At 37.7% G+C, this 20,804-nt stretch overlaps 1 protein-coding gene across 1 annotated transcript in view; it reads right to left on the minus strand.

The window, feature by feature from the left end:
• Positions 1-1,006: 1,006 nt before the first annotated feature.
• Positions 1,007-20,804, minus strand: part of LOC149068042 (leucine-rich repeat-containing protein 45-like) — a 39,439-nt gene continuing 19,641 nt past the window's right edge. Inside the window, exons 10-20 of the mRNA XM_089251613.1 lie at positions 16,051-16,128; positions 14,337-14,472; positions 13,385-13,462; positions 11,777-11,888; positions 10,208-10,278; positions 9,838-9,930; positions 9,606-9,677; positions 8,113-8,166; positions 7,644-7,751; positions 5,273-5,420; positions 1,007-1,605 (exon numbers count right to left, since the gene is read on the minus strand). Coding sequence (XP_089107739.1) covers positions 1,433-1,605; positions 5,273-5,420; positions 7,644-7,751; positions 8,113-8,166; positions 9,606-9,677; positions 9,838-9,930; positions 10,208-10,278; positions 11,777-11,888; positions 13,385-13,462; positions 14,337-14,472; positions 16,051-16,128 — 1,123 coding nt within the window. The 3' untranslated portion in view covers positions 1,007-1,432. The remainder of the gene's footprint in view (positions 1,606-5,272; positions 5,421-7,643; positions 7,752-8,112; positions 8,167-9,605; positions 9,678-9,837; positions 9,931-10,207; positions 10,279-11,776; positions 11,889-13,384; positions 13,463-14,336; positions 14,473-16,050; positions 16,129-20,804) is intronic.

Here is a 20,804-nt window from a genome sequence, read left to right on the forward strand (position 1 = left end):
AAACCCCTTTCCCCCATTGATGCTGACGTACGTAATATTTGAATGACCCCTTAAGACATGAAGCCCTGGGCAAATGTTGCTTATATGGGAATTGAGCACTGGCTAAAGTAGCTAGAATATCATGGGCCAACCTAAAAAATTCAACTACTCGTTTTCTGAGGTCCCAGGGGTGGGCCCATGCATGAAGATGGCACTGGTCATACCATCCCACTAGTTTCCCCATTCCACTGTAGGCTATTGTTATCAGAGTGTAGATCATGTAGGAGTTGACCCTTCCCTAGTTGAAGAAAAAAAATTTCATATAACTTCATTTATTCCTCATTGAGCCATAAAACCTCCACTGATCTAGAAGTGCCTTGAAATACAGTTGGTTATTGGATCATTTTTGTCGCACAATGGTCCTTTTCCACACACGAGGGCTAGTTAGATTCCGACAGACCAGACACGACCCAGGCTCTGTCCCTCCTGGGATATAAGCCTTTTACCCTTGCGGGTTGGGTCGCGCTGGGGAGAGTCAGGGGTGCCAGGCCGAGGCGCCCTCCGGAGAGTGTCCGGAAAGCGCCCCCAACCCTCTGTCTAAGACCCTTGCTGCAAGCGCAAGTCCTGGTCTTCAGGGTGTGGGCTAGTTAGACTGGCACCTACAATTTATTTCAGATTCCGAATAGCAGTGTTTGGCATTTTTTTTATACTCATGGAGACGTGCTAACCCTTCTGCTCTGTATGGGATTCCTTGCAATAGCAATAGTTTTCTGTGGTCATGTTGTTGCCGTTTCTGTTGCACATCAGCATCAGAAAAATTTCTGACAAGGGACGAATCATGTATCAAATTCTAGACATCCTTTGGTACTTCATGTATATTACAGACCTGGGCTATCCTGCCCAATACAGCTGAACCTTGCTGTAACAAAATCCAATAGGGGTGCGAAGTTTTCGCCCCTGTGTTAACATTTCCTTCTCTCCAAGTTTTTTATGCTCTATCACAAAAATGAATATCAAACAATTTTCATAAAACAAAAACGTGACTTCATAGACCGAACCTTTGAAAATAATTAACACATACATTAACTATAATTGTATACAAAATATAAATTTGAGTATAAAAAAATCCCTAACTATCGTGAAAGCGACTGGAAAAAAACAAAATTGACAATTGCATGAAAAATCATATTGACATTAAAAGACTAAATTCAGTTTTAACCCCGCAACTTCTTTTGCACCACATATGTCTGACATCGAAACTATAGTGTGGCTTCTTGTACAAATGATGCATATACATTAAAAAAAGAATACTGAGCTGAGAGGACGGATCTTCGAAAAATTCACCATATCCCAAAACTACTGCTCCACCATCCAGCTGAATACATTTTCTTGCACTTGGCAAATATTAGTGAGCTTATGTAGATATTGCAAGGTCCTCTCAGAAGACGCCACATTATGTACCCGCCTGAACGTTACTGAGATAAGCCATAAAAGCGCTCTGCAGATCGGCTGCCCGTTTGATTTCCTCTTCACGCAACTTCTGTATCCTGGCATTGTGCTCGTCTTTCAAAGTCTGAATTTCATTGTCCTTTGAATGAATTTCTTCCGAATGAGATGCTCGTATTTCTGCAAAAAAAAAAAAACAAAAAAAAAAACTGTTGCCAATTAATGTACTAATTGTTTATCTTAAAATCTTACCACAAAATCTGTAACCACAGAACTCTGGCAATATGCGTATTCTATAGAGCAGGGACTCTTAACCTTTTTCAGCCATTACCAAAAATCAGCTACAAGATTAGCTTATCGACCTGTGGGACTGTTTGTTTTTGAAATTAGTGAAACCAGTAACGTAGTAAATGCATTTATAACAAGACTAAGTGGGTTTCTAGAATCCATCTGGAAAAGCCTCTGCAAAATCATGTTTGGGTTGTGACTCGTAGCTCAAGAATCTCTGGCTGTAAGTATATTTGTATAATCCATGTTGAAAGCCCCTGCCAATCAAGTGTGGGTCAGAACCCATAGCCGAAGAATCCCTGGCTGTTGGTGGATTTGTTAGACCCATATCAGAAGCCCCTGTAAAAATTCTGGGTCAGGACACATAGCTCAAGAGCCCTTGGTTGTAAGTGGATTTGTACGACCCATCTCGAAAGCTAATACAGATCAAGTGTGGGTAGGGACAAATAATCTCTGGCCGCAAGTAGATTTGTATGGTCCACGTCAAAAGCCCTACAAATCAAGTGTGGGTTGGAACCCTTAGTAGAAGAATCCCTGGCTGTTGGATTTTTACGACCCATCTTGTAATTCTCTGCAAAAGTGCTGCTGCGTTAGAACCTGTAGCTCAAGAGCCTTTGGTTGTTAGTGGATTTGAATGACCCATCTTGGAAGCTCCTACAAACCAAGTTTGGGTCGCGACCCATAGGTTAAGAACCCTGCCATAGAGAAATAAAATGCACATTTCAACATCACTCAGTCAGTAATAATTTAAAGTAGGGGTGACCAACGGTGGTCCACAAGGTGATTTTTGCAGTCTGTGACTAGATAAAATTACTGCATATTAAATTGATTTTCTTATTACATTAAGAAATATATTAGATCGTTCTTTATAATTTACCATTACCATAATTTTCCACAGCAGATCTAATAACAGACTATTTACATTCATTATTTCTAGTGATGATAGTAATTAGCTATGTTCTTATACTGCCTTTTCGTACACACATATTGATTTTGTTACTGCATTTTTACCCAATTTCTTTCTGCCCCTTCGTTGGTCAAATTGCTTTGTTGTGGCCTCCGTATTTTTAGTTGAATGCAAATTTAGTGTTCTGCTCACAGTGACAAAACTTTTTCGAAGTAGATGCCAACTCACAATGACACCTCTAAATTACAACCAACTGGGCTACACTGACCCTAATAATTCCAAAGAGCAAAAATGTGCCATATGGGATGATCGGGTCCGGTGCTGTTGAACAAAAGAGTTCCACAACCGGACACAACGATTTTTCTTCTCAGAAGCAGTCATCTCTAAATTTCAACATGGCAAAGTTGGTGGCAATCCAGATCAAAGCAAACGAACACTTTCTCAAATTGAAATACTGATATTCTGTTCAAAGAAAGTGACTCAAGTAATAGGAATGCATGTATTGCAAATCTGGTTCAGTGTAATCTCATGGACATTACAGGAGCACCAGGTAATGGTACGTGTGTGCATCCTGTCACATCTAGAGGTAGTCTGCCTAGTCCATGCGAAGCTGGTCCATTGGATCTTGGTACCATCATGGGCTAACCCATTTCAGATAGTCAATACTATCCATAAGGCTGGCTTTTGACATGCTTTCGATCCCAATAATAAAACTCTGCTGGAAGTCTACCGGTGCTTGATCTAGTTCCTTGAGCATCTATTCGACTTGTGCAGGCTCCACTGGTTGCCAAATCAAGAGTAAGAGATGAAAATAATTGGAAAAAAAAAAGTTTTATTTGTGAAATTCAAACTATGGATGTTATTGAGTGGACTAATTTGCGAAAGAAACAGTAATTTTCGATGCGTTACATCTAATAGCTGTAAACCAGGTGAGCAATGGATGTGCATCAGTTTTAGTTTATGAAGTGGGGCCCAAGGTAAAATTTTAGACTAAATTGCCCGTTTTTCACAACATTACTTACAGCGGAAGCAAATCTGAGTTTTCAGATCATTTCATTTTAGCTGATATGGCTTATAAACCGAAATGTCCCTGCTGCGCCGCGATGTGGCAGCAGATCATTATGTTGGCCACTCCTGATTTGGAGAGACCGGTGGGCAACACATACTTAACCCAGATCACTAAACACACTCGTTGCTGGTACCGTCAGCAGCGCTGGACAGAAGAAACATCAGTAACAAGATCAGTCTGGTTGTACTATATGCGAGTAGTAATCAAGTGGGAAAATGGTTCCCATCATCTGAAGTCATTGGTAATGATCTGAGTGTAAATAATTATAATGCTAATGTTCCATAAAACCAGGGCTGCAACTAAAATAGAAATTTACTTTGTCACCAAGGGCTAGTACAAATTTTGGCATCCTCCCTCATTCGTAGTTTTTAAAGGGAAAAAAGTAAACTCAGTGCTCTTCCAGGTCTACATAGCATCTGGGGCAACAGACCCTCCTGCCCTCCTTTAGTTGCGGCCAAGCATAGATCTAATCAGCCCTTATGTCTAAGTGCCAATAATTGAAGAGCTTTTTCTTCTTTTTTTTTTTTGAGAAATAGCCATTATGAAACTTGAACATTTAAGACAGTGGTTCTTGACTTGTGATTTACAACAAGCCATCCAGAGGTGTATGAAGAGCAGTGCCGTCTCAAGAGCATTACCAGTCCTCAGACAGTGATTTTTTTGAGGCTCTCTATCTAGCTGGAAATACTAATAAATATAACCAGATCTCATTATCATGAGGCTCCCTCTGAACTTGGACCCCCTTCATGAAGATGTCAGGAAACAATCGGTAGTGCCACTGAATGTGAGTTAAGTAATAACGGAAGTGTGAAATATGAATTATATATGGTGAAATATACTAGAGCAGACACATACTCAACCTATGGCTCTCAGAGTCATCTGATGTGGCCCGCAATCGGAAACTTAATTTCGTAAAAATTAACTAAACAGCACATAACCAGATTCCTCAAGCGAGCCACAGCACATTTCCAGATTATTTAAGTCACCCACAGTGCATTTACAAATAATTTAAATGGACCTGCAGCACATTTGCAAATCATTCAAGTGGCTGTGGCACATTTACAGATCAATTAAGTAACCTAGAGAACAGTTCTAGATCACTTTATTGGCTTGCAGCACATTCTTACCTCACTTAAGCAACACACAGCACATTTCCAGACCACTTAAGTGACCAGCAACACATTCCCAAACCAATAATATGAACTGTGGCTCATTTTCAAACCGACGAAGTGGTCCATACTCTCCAAAAGGTTGAGCACCCTTGTACAAAGTGCATGCCTCCCACATATTTCAAGCAGTGTGCATGCCTCATACACATGTTTGAAGCAAGCCTCTTGCAAACTTCAGCGACTAGGCACTGCAACAGATTTCTAGGAGTAAACATGTCTTTTACGTGTACCTCTAATGCAACTTCACACACACACACACACACATTTGCTGTTCCCTTCACATTTCTAGGAATACTCAGGGCTGCTACACATTTCCAGGAGGGGGGTACTCAAAGCTTAAAAGGTTATTGTTAGTTCTTAACAAGTCCTAAAGATCACATCACTGAATTACAATAGCAATTATACATTTTGTACCTTCGATCTTTTGCTCGAACGACTGAATTTCACATATCAATGCCTTATTTTTCTCGTGGCTTTTTTCCAGCTCTTGAATGAGTCCATTGACTTCAAGCTGAACTTTTGCAACTTGAAGCTTGCAATCATCATCAGAGGCTTGTAGGGCCTGCAGGTAGAAAAAAAAAAACATTGTGCAATATGTTAAATTTCTAGTCATAAAAAAAGAATTACACAAAGGAAAATGAATGTTGAGTTATCCATTCTTCGAGAAATTCAAAAAGGTATTTTAAACCCGTTATTTAAACAATTTCTTTTGTATGAAAAAAAAAAACTGCACAGGCACACTTTGTGCCTAAACTGTTCATAAAGTAATTGGTTGATTGCTATATTTCATGAGTAAATAAAAAAAATTGTAAAGGTAATTTAAATTAAATGAGATGCATATTCTAATGTTTTTTTTGTTGATGTTAATGTAAATTCATATCTTATTGAAGCACTCAATTATAAATCAAAGTAGACAACAATGAAATTTCGTCCAATGCATCAAACTTAATATTAATGGAGGGAGGAAGAAGTCGCTGTGACCAAAGTAAAAACAAATGCAAGGATATCATGTGATGTGTTTAATACACAGTTCATGCAATTACCTCAATTAAATGTACTGTTTAACCTGCAAATATTGCAGTTAGTTGTCTTCTAAAGATAATTTAATTTTTTTTTATCTCTTTTATTAATTCTAAATTTATTTCTTTTATTAATTGTAGAATTATCTCTTCCATATCTCTCTTTCATTAATTCTGGAAGTATTTATTTTATTATATAATGCTGGAATTATTCTTTTTATTAATTCTGAAATATTCTTGCATTATATTTCTAGAATAATTTCTTTTATTAATTCTGAATATATCTTTCATCATTTCTGAAATAGTCTTTCACTAATTCTGGAATTTGTTTCTTTTATTAATTCTGGAATTATTTCTTTTAATAATTATAGAATGATCTTTTACCAATTCTGGAATTATTTGTTTCACCATTTCTGAAATTGTCTTTCATTATAAGTCCGGATTTGTTTCTTTTATTAATTCTGGAATTATTTCTTTCATTAATTCTGGAATAATAACTATGAATCTTGGAAAAGATAAGCAGTCCCCTTCCTTTCTCATTTCCCTTTGATCTCCTATGATCATTGATAATTTTGATCATTTTTGTCGCACCACGGTCATTTTCTGCACACGAGGGCTAATTAGACCGGGACCTACAATTTATTGCTGATTCCGAACGGCAGGCTTGTTATTCATACTCATCGAGAGGTTGGTGCGCTAACCCCTCGATGGGGGACTCCCTGCGGTAGCAATTTTTGCTGCGGTTAAGTCACCGTTTTTTTGTTGTACCCCTGTGTCAGGAAAGTTTTCTGACAAGGACGAACTGGGTATCGAACTCGCGACACCTCTAAACATCCTTTGGTACTTTAGGTGAGCATCTTATCGACCGGGCTACCACGCCCTTGTTCTCCTATGAATGCCATAAGAAAATAATAGGGATTGCGTTGATGGTAAACACATTATGTGATCGTCTGACGAATAATGTTTAGGACAGCATTTTCAGCGCTGCCGAGGTGGAGACTATTAATGCCATTCTCCCTCCAGTAATATAAGCTTGATGGTGCAACATGAAAATATACAATTCTAAAAGGTTTTGACCTGCTGAACGTGAATATCACAGTGAAAAAAATTTCTTGGCTCTCATTTTGGAGATATAACCATGTTAGGAAATGTAAAACAAATTGCAAGAGTTATTGTATAGTTAAGAAGGAACAACATTACCAGGGAAAGTGGTTCAACCTCGATGCTCTGGCTGGCTACTACTGGACAATTGCAAGAGATGTTCCTTATGTGCAGTACAAGTGTAATGCAAAATGAAATAAAGAGGTGTGTCTATTTCATTTAGGTTGTAAAATGAATAGGCTATAAATTAACTATTGCTCTGTTTACGTTTCTATGTATTTGTGTTGTTTTTAAGTATATTAATGTAGGAAAGTTGGTGAGGTTTCAACATATATTTGTTGTTTTTTCTGCATATTTATTTTGCTTTCTATACACTTATGCTGTTTTTCAATGTATTGTAGTGTTATTATATGTGTATTAAATGTGCAATTTCAGAGAAAGCCATAGCCAATACAGCTTTTTTATAGTTAAGTTTGTGTTCAGCACACCAAATTACAAACATAAGAAATTACTATTTTTGTTTCCAAATTAAATATGCAATTTAAGAGAAAACTGTAGCCAATACAGCTTTTTTTTAATGGTCAGAATCATGTTCATCACACCAAATTACATAAGAATACATTATATTCTGCTTCAGAAACTGTCAAAATTTTGCATCCACTCACTTGGCGCAACTTATTTATTTCATGGTTCTGCTCTTCTATTTGTAACTGCAACGACATGTTCTTTGTTTGTAACTCGTTGGCAGCTGCTGCGTTTTCTTTCAGAATTTCCTGGAATAAATGTTTGAATAAATTGATGGCTTGTGTGGAGGAACATAAAATTCATTTACAAACTCCAATAACTCTACTTACGTCGTATTTCTAGGAAATTTTAATAGAAAAACAAGAAAAAAGAAATGTAGATTTGACAAATGTCTGTAGCTCAGTATTTTCTCTTCGGAGATAAAAATTTGACATTTTTACAAGCCAAATTCAGATTTGGATCAAATTAGCAGTTAGAAGGTTTGAAGTGGCTTGAAAATTATACAATAAATAATTATTTGTTTTAAAATAAACTCTCTACTACAAACACACACATATAGGTTTCCAAATAAAAAATCAATTTCACAAAATGCCAACATGGTTGACTCACCTCCTTCTTTTGTAGACCAGACTGAATCAGTGACATTTGATTCTTCAAATCAGTCTAAAATAGAGTTTCAATAGGCACAGTATCAACTAAAACTAATATTAAATTCACGTTCATAATCAAAATTGTGGTGTGAATGCCACAACTAGGTAATGTATAGGTGGTTTTTAGACAAGTCCGAAATGAAAGCACCCTGATGCTTCAAACTAAGCTATCCATAACGCTAGTGAAAGCAGAGTTATTTTTCTGAGTTTCAATGGTAAAATATACACTTTGTTTAATGTTAAAACATGTTTTTCCTCAAAATGTCTAAAACAATCAACTAGATGTAGCATTCACCTAATGAAATGCACAATGTGCTCCATATCATATAATTATGCACTGCATCATTTTGCACTATGGGTTGATTATTATAAAGTAGGAAGAGGATTATATACTTTAATATTAAAGCTGCAGTGATCTCTCACTTATGCGTCATTGCAAGGGAATAATGAAAAAAGACACATAAGTGAGTGAGAGGCATAAGTGAATAGAGAATTATTTAGCTATATATGTAAAGGATGATGTTCTCTCCTTTGTTAATACAATATATACGGAAAACTGACTGTGTGGAGAGATATTGGTGTTTATAAAAGGAAAATTCATTGCTGTCCTCACAGGGACTCGAACCCTGGTCTTGTATGTTCAGACGAGTGCTCTATCTCTAAACTATGAAGCAGATAGAATATGCCCTCCTTGAAGTATATATGCTGAATGGCTCAGTGTGACGGATGACTGCAACATTCCGCTAATAGCTCACAAATGATATCAAGGCCACCAGTTGGTAACGTATATGTAGAGAAAGACGTCCTTCCCTAAACATATCTCTTCACACAGCCAGTTTTCAGCACACATTGCATTGACAAAGGAGAGGACATCTTTCTCTGCACATATATCACCATCTGGTGGCCTTGATACCATTTGCGAGCCATTAGCGGAATGTTGCCATCGTCCATCACACAAACTTACGCAAAGAACTTGCGTTATTTCCTATTGAATAGAAGAATGCAGAAAATTGTCTCATTAACTGAGAGAAACATATAAGTTGAGAGATTACTGTATAAAAATTATTACACGATTGTTTAAAATTTTGTCTTATTTTGGTCATCTAACAATATTCCAAAAGACATTCTGAAAGACTGTTTGGTGACATACGCAATGCCGATAAGAACCAAAACTTTTTTTTAAAGTATTTGAAGATGAGAAGTGTTTTTTTATTCTCAGCGAATGTTCATTCTCAATGAAGTTGCATCAAACATGAACTACACTATCGAATCCTCAGACACAAAACCCAACAAAGCACATGAGTGTTGGGAAAACCAAGCAACATCAGCAGTGAAACTGAACAACCTTTAACTCGTAACTGTAAATAAAAATTTCACCACCTTGAAAAAAAAGGTCAAAGAAACCAAAACCAATTTAAAACGGTTTGGGTAAATTCATTAATAAAAATTCACCTTTTCCTCAACCAGCTGCTTTTCGAACCGAAGTTTCTGCTGAGAGATTTGGTTCTTAAGTTCGCCGATTTCCTTCAGAGAATTATGGGGGGTAGGGGAGAAACAAAGCAAATATAACTATGAGAACTCATTATTATTCACACTCATCAATCCAAAAACACAATGCTTGCAAATGTATCATTCATGGTTTGTAAATTCATTATACTGTAATCCTAATTCCCCCATTTCTCACCATCTCCAATTCAGTTCTTTGTTCTTCCAAGTTTTTCAGTCTTTGGTTGAAGCATTTCTGCATGTCTTCGGACTCAGCTTGCAGTCTTGAAATCTATTCAATCATGAAAAACCAAAAAAATAATAATTGGTAGATTGTTCTTATCATAAACATTTCTCACAATAAACACTTTTCTAAACTGAAATTGTACAAGTTTGCGCGTTAATAATTTGTGGGAATATCAATGCCAGCGGAAGTGAAGACCGATATTATAGGGTCTGTTTTTTTTTGGTAATTCTATTACTTTTATTATCTCAATAAATTGATTACTTTATCGATCACTTTACTGATCAGATGAACTCAACACAATTGTTTCTTTTTTCAAACATACATCTTTCTCTCTTGACTGCATTTCCTTCTTCAGTTCCGCCTCATGCCTTGCTTTGAGATCATCTTTCTCTTCTACAAACAGTAAAAAAAGGATATATTTCTGTATTTACTCACCGCTGATATTTCAGCAAAACCACAGTTGATGAAAATTGACTGTTTAGGTTTAAAGAATATCGTCTGTTTAAGTTTTTCCTCAGTGTTTCCCCAACACTAGTGGTTGACATCTTCAGGAGAATCAGTAAAACTGGAAAAAGTCTTTTGTTCCGGTTCATTCTTAACGTTGTCTTTAGACAAGTTGTTGAAAATAAAATCCAAACAGTCAATTTTCATCAAATGATTGCTGTGAAAAGCTTACCAGCTATTTAAAACTACAGCTGATATGATCATCAAATGAAAGAGTGGTACACTATATATCTAAAAGTCTGTCTCCACTTGGGAGTTTAGAAATTTTCTCGAACTTCCCGTTAGGTTGACAACACATACACTGACATTTTTTACCATGGCCCAGGTCTTAATCGCGACTAAATTGGAGAAATTGCGAGCAGGCCCGTCATTGGGGGGGGGGGGGGAAGTTGAAATGACGGCCCTGATTGCAAGACACCCAGACTCTGTCGCAAGAAGCAAGGTAAGCACTTTGGCTCCTGCAGGAAAGTGAGGACCAGGGCATCTCTCCAGCAAAACCAGAATTTATTGATACGTCAAAGATTGCATATAGTGCATCATAATTGAAATTATGTAAATCGAAAGTGAAAGTCAAAGTGCAACAGGCACAGATAATAAAAAAATTATAGAAAGTTGTACAAAATCATATGGCAAAAGGTTGCAATCAGAGGTTTGATTGATCAAGGACTGTATGACAAAAGGGCGGAGCAACCCATTCCGCTCAGACAGATCAATCCATGCAGCCTAATTCACTCTTGAGCACAGTTGAAGACCTTGAAAGTTTCCTCAGGCTTCATTAGATAACAGATTTATTCTGATCCTCGCTTGCAAACAGAGTCACCAGCTCGCTGTCAGGGTGAAGACACTGTGATCTCCTTAATGGGGGCACGGGCACTGAAGTCACAGGAGCTGGAGGAGTCGGATCCCATACCTTTTCTGGATGTTGCTCAAGGAATCGAACACCTAACTTATATCTCTTCATTGATATAGAGTGGCGGGCCATGATCGGGTTAGGAGGAAGAGGTTATCTTGCCATAATTTCTGTCATACCTCTGAGATTCTAACATGGATTGGACAGGTATCAAAACTTGCGACATCTCTAAAAATATTTCAATACTTTAAGATACAGATCTACTAGCGCTACGGATTTAGTGACCCATGTTAATGAACAAGCTAACATAAATTCAGTCAATTTTTCTAGTCCTAACACTCAAATTTAACACAAATTCTAGGCATAAACACCAATTTTTTAGTCGCCATGGTGACCTGGCACCAAGCCCTATCTTTGATCACAATGAGTGGGTATAACTGGCAATTGAAAGAGATTATTGAACTTGAACTTTCCAATCAGACTTCTACGTTTCCCCCCAATGATAAACAAAAATTAGCATTCACTAAAAATCCTTACTATGAAATTGAGATTCCGAATTTTTTATTTGCTGTTTCAATTTCTTCACGGAAGAATTTATCCTTTCAGTTTGAGCCTCATACTCAGCTTCTTGCTTTCTGAATTTGTCAACCTTAAAGAAAAATTAAATAAATTTATGTAGATTATATTAAACACCTGATTGATATACAGTCAAACCCCAATTTAAAGCCACCATTTATTTTGCAGAATTCTGACCCTTATAACGAGTGTGACGTTATATCGAATCATGGTTTTACACACATAAGGCCTGGAAATGGAAGATTTGTTCACTGAAGATTTCTGTTGCTAAGCCGGTTTGGTGCAACATCAAAGGTGCAGGGTTTAAGCTGGATAAAAAATTCCTTTCGCAAAAAAGCGAAAATGGGGCTAAAAGCTTTAGCAAAATGCTACGATGCTAAGGGGCCATTCAAGTATTACGTCGGCAGATTTTTTAGCCATTTTTGACCCCCCCCCCCTTGTCAGCAAAATTTAGTCAGCAGCTTAGAATATTTCATATCTTCAAAAAGGGTGGTTGATGACGTAAGAAACCTTCAAACCCTCTCCCCCCCCCCCCCTTGTCATCAAAAGTCAGCAAATGCGAAACTCCTCCCCTCCCGATGCTGACGCAATACTTGAATGACCCCTAATGTAATAATTGATGGTTGGATGTCTACTCGTTGCGTACCTCCTGTACGTATTTTTGCGAAAGTGGCTACTACTTTTTTTCGCATTCTACGATTTTCTTTCCCATTTTGCATAAAAATGTGACCGTAGCTTAAACCCTGGGGGGGGGGGGGGCTATAATGAGGCCAGACTAATTTTATTTCATGCATGTATGATATTACTTAGTAGGATGGACCTTAAAGTTTTTGCATCCATGATATAAAATTTGCATAGTTTTAAGATAAGCATACTTGGTTTTTAGCATGTGTTTGTTTCATACTATATGCTAGTGCAGGGGTTTTTTAAATCATGAAGTGAACCTCGCTGGAAAGCCTTTTCGAAAGCAAACACCTTTCAAATATGCGAATGAAGCTATACAGCGATTAGCTTTTTTTAAAAAAGCACTATCTTAATTTTTTTTAAAAGGTATGTGGGGGGCGGGGAATTTTGGACATTCAAGAAAGCCTTTACAGCAAAAAGTTTGGAAAACCCTATACTAGTGTGTGATGTGAAACCCCACAAAGTCTTGTGGGGTTTCACATCACGCACTATTTTGTTACTCATTTTGTTACTCGCATCGCACACATTTTGTTAATGATGTGGGACAATGCAAAAACTTTACATATTATCATACGATTTTTAATAATATTTTACATGATTTCATCAAATCATGCAGTGCTATTCTCACACCTCACTTCGCGACCTCCCACATGAGCTGGAATCAGGATTGATTTACAAGATTAAACAGGTGTTGGTGAAAATAAATATGATTATTGTGCGCTGCTAAGAAATGTGGGGAAAAAACTCCTGAGCAATATGTTATGACTGGTTAAAACATGCAGATGCTTTCATTAAATGTACATACAGATGTACACTTGGAAATCACAATTTATGCAGACCTGAATAAATGAATGATATACTATAGAAAATACATTAGAGTAATACCACAGAATGCAAAGAGAAAATTTCATCTTTTTGTTCGTGTATCCTTTTCTGCAATTCTGCTATTTTCTCTGCATTTTCCTGAAAAATATCCAAAACAATACATTGCAAAAAAAATTATTTTTAATGAAAACATTTCCACAGTTCATAAAAAAAAGTTACCATTTAAACTTCAAGAGCAGAGGGAATAACATTTCAGTGCAGTAGATCAGTGGCTTTCTTTCTAGGGCTCTTGTGATCCTGGAATATTCCAAGGAGACCACGGGAGAAAATGAAGTAAAAGGGGAGCAATGATAAATGGTTATGGTGAGGACAGGTTTGGAAAAAATCCCCAGACATGAAGAGAAGTTGAGCTTTTAAATGGGAAAGGAAATTATTTTCAGAATCCAACAAAACTGCCCATAGAATCAGAGTCATTTTAATATATGGGTCCAACCATGCATAATCAGCAAAGAGGGGGGAGACTCATGTCCATAGGTAAGGACATAAGAAATTATTATCATGACAACATATAAAGATATGACACCATGATTTCCAAAAGTGAACATGCAGATATTTAAGCTGTTACTTGAAGCTAAGTATGGGGGGGGGGACAGAACATCACTTTGTTTGTGGACCCATGATGTTTAGACAGCCCTGGTTACATATACTGCTCCACTTCAAGAAGCAAGCTCAATAAACTCTCTAGCTCATGACTGTGGAGCTTGTTCATAAAACTTTTGCTTTTTTGACTTAAATCTTTACTGTAAATTTACTCAAAGAATAAATTCAATAAGTAGAAAGTGACCCTTGGATAAGGCAAGGGTCCCCTGAAAAGAAAATATTTTCCAAAGGGAACCACATGGGTTTAAAAAGGTCAAAAAACATTGCAAAAAAATCAATAAATACAAGCACAAAAGCCGAGACAGTGCACACCGATGTGGACAGAAAAAAGATGCCCATAAAAATAACTCACATTTCTTTCCTTGGATAGCAGCACTTTGTGCTGTGATCGCATTTCAACATTTTCCTTCTCTATTTCCGACTGGGATAACGAAAGAATCTTCACTTTTTTTTCTGCTGACATCAGCATTGCTTCAAGCTCTTCAAGTCTGGAAATTTGATTGGGGGGAAAAAAATTAGTATTTTCCAAACACAGATTAAACTGTGAAATGCTACTCATCAGTGGAAAGAATGTTGACAACACCATTCAAATCAGTAGGTCTATATTCCTTTATATTTTATGATATGATGGATTGATTCTATAGAATTTATTCTTCTCTTGTTTACTCTCATGCAGTGCATAAAACCACAGTTTCCCCAAAAGGGTATGATAGAACCCCCACCCCTTTCAAAAGGTTTGGTTTACCGCTGTAGACATTTCAGCATTGATCCAAGAAACAATGCTTTCTAGCAAAAACCCAACTTTTAAATCACAATGAAATAACCAGAGCAGTGGTTCTCAAAAGTTGATGGGGGGGGGGGGGGAAGAGATAGAAATTACATGATAATTAGAAACGGTAATTTCTCATGCTTTGCTGCTTATACATAGGTTTATTTTATTTTCCTAGATGTATATAGTAAACGTACAATGTTCTAAGTTTTGCAGGACTTCATTGTAACCATCAGTGCTGCGTACAATGTGTTCATAGTGATGTGCGATGTGGAAGGGCTTGAACACAGTTGGCACTGCTTAATCTCTGGACGGTGCAAGGAGAGTGGGCCTACAAGCTTGTGTGACTCATTTTCACGTCCCTCTCTGAAAGCTCTTACCCACCTTGCTACTGTTCGGTAAGGTAATGCATATTCACTATAAGCCTCTTGTAGCCCTTGGTGACAAGTTGCCTGCTTCCAGATTCAGAAGACAGATGGCAGCACTATTTTACTACACATCAAACCTTTCTGAGAAATAAACATTATGTAAGGTTCACAACATATGCATGCACATTCCATGTACTCATTCGTTAGTTCACTTGGGGGGGGGGGGGGGGTTCAAGATGAGATTATAGTGTTATTTTAAAAGAAAAACTTAAAACTCTCCTTGAGAAAATTCTGTGTATGTCTATGCAGACAATCGATTTATATATATAGATTTAAAAAAAGATTACATCAAAAAACTAGAAGGTAAATGGCAGCATCAGTATCTGCAGACATTTTTTTCCCGCACAGCCAGTAGAAGCATTATAACTTGTGTGATAGCCATACCCCTTTCTTCTCCATGTTTTTCCCCCCTTTCTTCTTCAAGGCCCTCTCTCTTGCCAACACATTATGGAACGCACCTCTGCCAAACCTTGGTACGAAGTTAGAAACATATTAGGTGACCATATACAGGGGACATTTTATTTAAAATCAGCGCTTCTGAAAATTCCTTTTTCTAATCTTATCGAATTCATTTGACTAAAAGCAACTCAATGGTATTGAGTTGGTATCAAATCATATTTGAAGAATTAAATTAATGACAGAATTTTCTAGGGAGGCACGTGCTTTAGCCAGGGGCCACCCTTCTCTGCTTATTAGTAATTTAGTATAAAACAAGAGTATCTCTTAGGCTAAAGAATATGACTTAACATCTTTCCTTAATTCATTAACTGGTAATACAAATTTAATTCCGTGCCAATCGCTAAATCCTGATACACGTACATATAAATTACAGTTAATAATAATGTGAATCAAGCAACACTGCAACTTACTTTGACTTCAGATTCTCTATAGAAGACAACTTCTCTGCAAGCTGTATTTTCAGGTCGTTGATTTCAGCATCACACTTCCTTAAAGAGTAAAATTCATAATATCATAATTGATCCAATATTTAATACATAATCAACAGTTTTTTTTATTGGAGGAAAAACCATATTAATGGAAGAAAATTGGCTTCCACAGCCAGCATCGCAGTGATTAATTACACAAGCTATGGGGTAAATAATACAATCAAACTGTTAGATGCAGTAAAGGACGTTTTCGGTTCCTTCAGATTTTATAAAGCCATGCTAAACATATGAAAGTGTGAAAATTTGAATTGAACAAACTTGAAAATTAATTGAATTTTCCGGAAGTAAATGCATCTCTTATAACGGAAAATCAAGGGTCAGAAAAGTTTTTAAAAAATGCAAAAATGAATTCCACATAAATATTATCAACACATTCTGACTGCTATCTTCAAAGAAGATATTCCTGAACTTTATCCTAATTACCTTAAAAGTGTCGAGCTCCATCAGATAAAAGCAAGCAGAGCAATGCCTCTAAAAGCACATTGCACTCCCCCGTCCAAGAAAAAAAAAAACAATAGTGGGAATTTAAATAATTCACGCTTTAGTTAAGGCAAGTGCAAGAAACTTTAAAAAACTTTCATATGAAGTTCTTAATGTGAGTGACTTGGTCGACATAGTGAATCGACTTTAGTAGTAGTGTCGAAAAACACATGTAACAGTGTACATATATTTACATGGTGTTTTTTTTTTTTTTTTCGAAATAGTTTTGCTACATTATTCAAAGCTTATTTTTCAAACCAAAAGTTATTTACAGAGGTGATAAGACTGTTTTGTGAGAAGCTATGTGAACAGCACATGTCAGCTATCATCATCATTTGGCGTCCCATAAGGGAAAAGCCTAGGCAAATTTTGCCCATTGCTCTAACACCAAGTGGTTTAACATGAGTTGTGGGTCATGTGAGAATGAAGAAAAACATTATTCTGTGGAAGTTCCCAGAGTTTGGTGGCTGCTCCGGGGACGAAAGTTATGGTACCTGTTACCACATTATATTGAATCTCTGTATATGGGAGATTATGGAAAACCGCAACCGGTAAAGCCATATCAGAAAATTTGAGGCTGCTCCTGTCTGCGGTGCCCTTTTAGAAAAGGAGCAGAGAAGGTCTCAGAGATATGGCTGAGAACTCAACATGAAGTTATTAAATAGTAATGCATGAAAGTTCAAGTTAAAGTAGAATTGAAACTCACCATGAATTTAGGTGTTTAGTGTAACTGAGAAAATTTACCAGGTTGTAAATGCTGGAAGCATTAACAACTTCACTTAGTGTCACCTGATGATCACCGAAGTAGTTCCTTCTCGGGATAGAGAAGGCGGGACATCGTCCCACATAGTGGAGTGGAGTTTCGTCTTCTTCTCCACACGCAGGACAAATAGGTGAATCTGTATAGCCACAGTTGTGTAGGTGTTTCGCTAGGTTAGCATGATCAGTGATGATCTGTATAACCTGTCGAATTTGTTTCCTGTTCAATGAGATAAGTTTTTTGGCAATATTCGGATGGGTTCCCAAGGCCAGCTTGGCCTGTCTGCAGTCCTGTCTTGAGTTCCATTGCCGCATGTGTTTGTTTTCTATCCATTGCCGCATGTGTTTGTCTTCTATCCATTGTTTGACATCTCCTTTGATGGTTGACATCGAAACAGGATAGAAAGGTTCAGGTCCAGATAGCTTCATGTTCACTGCCTCTTTAGCTATCTGGTCTGCGAGTTCATTTCCCTGGAAATTTGCATGACCAGGAACCCTGTAAAGGTTGATGATGTTGCTCAATGCTGCCAAGTTATTCAGCATGTCAGTGCAGTATTTTACACACAGTTGAAACTTGAGGAAGTTGTCAAGAGCCAATAGTGCTGCTTGGCTGTCAGAGAAGATAACAATTTGCTTGCCATGATACCCTTTGGTAATCAGACTTTCAGCCAGTATGGCTATTGCTAATACTTCAGCTTAAAGACTGTGGACATTTTGCCTAGATACAAATGTATCTTATGGTAGTCGTGATCCACTCCAAAGATGAGGAAAATTGCTCCAGCCCCAGTATCAGTAATCCTAGAGCCATCGGTGTAACACTCAATAACTCCTGTTGAGATGTTATCAATTATGTGAGCAACTTCATTTCTCCTGAGTATGTGGATAGTGAAGCTTTTAGTAAAATTTTTTGTTTTGGAACAGGAGTCTTTTGGCATTAGTAGAAAGGGATCTCCACTTTTCCCAGTAGACAGCTGTCAAGATGATTCTTGAAAGAAGGTTTGTACCCCATATAAGGTCGATTGCACTATGTACCATTTCTTTCCATCCTATACATAGTTTTAAATGCTTCTCCTTGTAGGTATCATCTCAGAGGTGGTATCTTAATAGTAGCTTCAAGGGCGATGGAGGGAGAGCTGGGTAAGGCTCCCGTAATAAGAATGCAAGCTAGTCTTTGCACTTTTTGTAAGACAGTTTCATAAGAGGTCTTTGATAACGCTTGCTGCCATACCACACAACCAAAGCTCAGCATTAGGCGCGCAATAGCAGTATAAATCCACTGAGTGGGTTTAGGGTTTAAACCCCAGGTTTTGCTAATAATTCTTTTGCACAGCATAAGTATATTAGTGGCCCATTTAGCTCTTTCTTGAATATGGGATTTCCAGGAGAGCTTAGAATCCAAATGACATCCAAGGTATTTCACTCTGTCACATATGGTTAATTCTTGTCCCTTGAGGGTTAAGTTTCCAATTTCCCATTTTCTGTTCCATGTGAAAATCACAATTCTGGTTTTTTCCGTGGAAAAATGTTAATAGGTGTTTGTCACCCTATCTGCTGACAGAGTTTAAAATTTGTTGAGCAAGAATCCTCATTGTGGATAAATCATGCCCTTGAATGAGCACGACTAAGTCATCTGCATATGCCTGTGTATATCCTGGTCCTTTCATTAGGTCAGAGATCAGGGAGCTGAAGACCATGTTCCATAGAAAGGGAGAAAGGATTCCTCCTTGCGGACATCCTCTTCTGATAGCTCTTTCAGCTTGGGCATCAAGAACACAAGCAGTGATTGTTCGGTTCCTGAGCATGTGATCAATCCATCTAGTTAACATAGGTGGAATGTTAAAATCTATTAGTGCCTTACATACAGAGTCAAAAGTAACGTTGTGAAAGGCTCCAACAATGTCCAGAAAAATACCAACAGCAAATTGTCCATTGATAATTGTGTTTTCAATTCCCCAAATCAGTTGATGAAGAGCAGAGTCAGTGAAAAACCCTGTATTAAAACCATGCTGGTTCACATTAATCTTACCCATTAAGAGAGGAATATCTTGAAGATGCCAGAGTATCAGTTTTTCTAGTAACTTTAACTGGAAAGAAGATAATGTAATCATTCTGAAGGATGATGACTTATAATAGGTATCTTTTCCTGGTTTTGGTAGGAAGACACCTCTGGAGCTCTTCCATACTTTGGGTATATATCCCAAAGCTAAGCTAGCTTTGAAGAGGCGAATCAGCTCAATGCCTATAGCTTCCCATCCTTTTTGTAAAAAGATAGGATATATTTCATCTAAGCCTGGTGACTTGAAGGAAGAAAATCCCCTCAAGGCTTCGGTACATTTGTCATATTCAACTATCATGTTGGCTATTGAGGTGTCCACTGGTTCCAGGATGGGCCTAGTCTGTACACCACAGTCTGGTTCCGTTGGTCCACCTAGGTGATAGTCCAGAAGACATTCCAGCGTCTCCACTGGACTGGCAGTATAGTTACCATCTGGTCGTTCTATAACATTAATTTTATCATAGGAATTGTTTTTGATCAATTTGGTAACCTTGGCAGTTTCTGACAATGAATTCATCTCTGTGCAAAACTTCTTCCAAGAACTATTTTTCACTTTTCTGATTTCTTTCTTGAACTTCCTTATAGTAAGTCCAATTCGATTCAAGTTTAGTCCTAACAGCCTTCCTGTGTGCCTTCCTCGTTTCTTTACGGAGGAGTTCAGGATCTTTAGTCCACCAATTTTTTGAGTAGACTTTAGATTTGTCAGGCTTGAGTGGACACGCCTGATTTGCAGAGTTCCTGATCACCTCTGTCAGAATGGCAGCATGGTGGTCCAAGTCATCTACTGTTAAGATCTCGTCACCAGGGTTGGCGAGAGTGTTGAGCTGGCTTTCCAGGTTTCTTTTTAAAAGATCCCAGTTTGTGTTCTTAAAATTCGGAAAAAAAGTGGGAGTAAATGTTGCTTCGTAGTAGAAGTTTATGTACCTATGATCAGATAAGGAGGGTTCATCGCTGACCCTCCATCTCTTGATCGTGTTTGCAATATCTATTGAGACCAGGGTCAAATCAATAACTTCTTCCCGATTACGTGTATGGAAAGTTGGTGTGTGCCCTTGGTTAGCCCAAACCAGATTTGTTTTCATGAGGAGCTCTAGCAATGTTTCTCCTCTTTGATTTATGTCTGAGCTGCCCCACGCCGTGTGGTGAGCATTGGCATCACATCCAAATATCATACTTATATTGTGATGTTTGCAGTATTCCACCAGTTCACAGAACATTTGCGGAATTTTGAGATCATAGGCCATATAGACTGAGCAGATCATAATAGGGTGATTCTTGTTTAGTCCCTTACCTTTATCAGAACTGCAACAACGTCTTCTGATGTGAATTGTGGCAGTGCCCAGGCATGGATACTTTTGGCTAGGTACACACATGCTCTTGG

This window comes from Pholcus phalangioides, unplaced genomic scaffold, assembly GCF_987345545.1.
Source record: "Pholcus phalangioides strain wild (caught in Gottingen) unplaced genomic scaffold, Ppha-v1.0 ptg000027l_1, whole genome shotgun sequence".
Classification (NCBI taxonomy): domain Eukaryota; kingdom Metazoa; phylum Arthropoda; class Arachnida; order Araneae; family Pholcidae; genus Pholcus; species Pholcus phalangioides.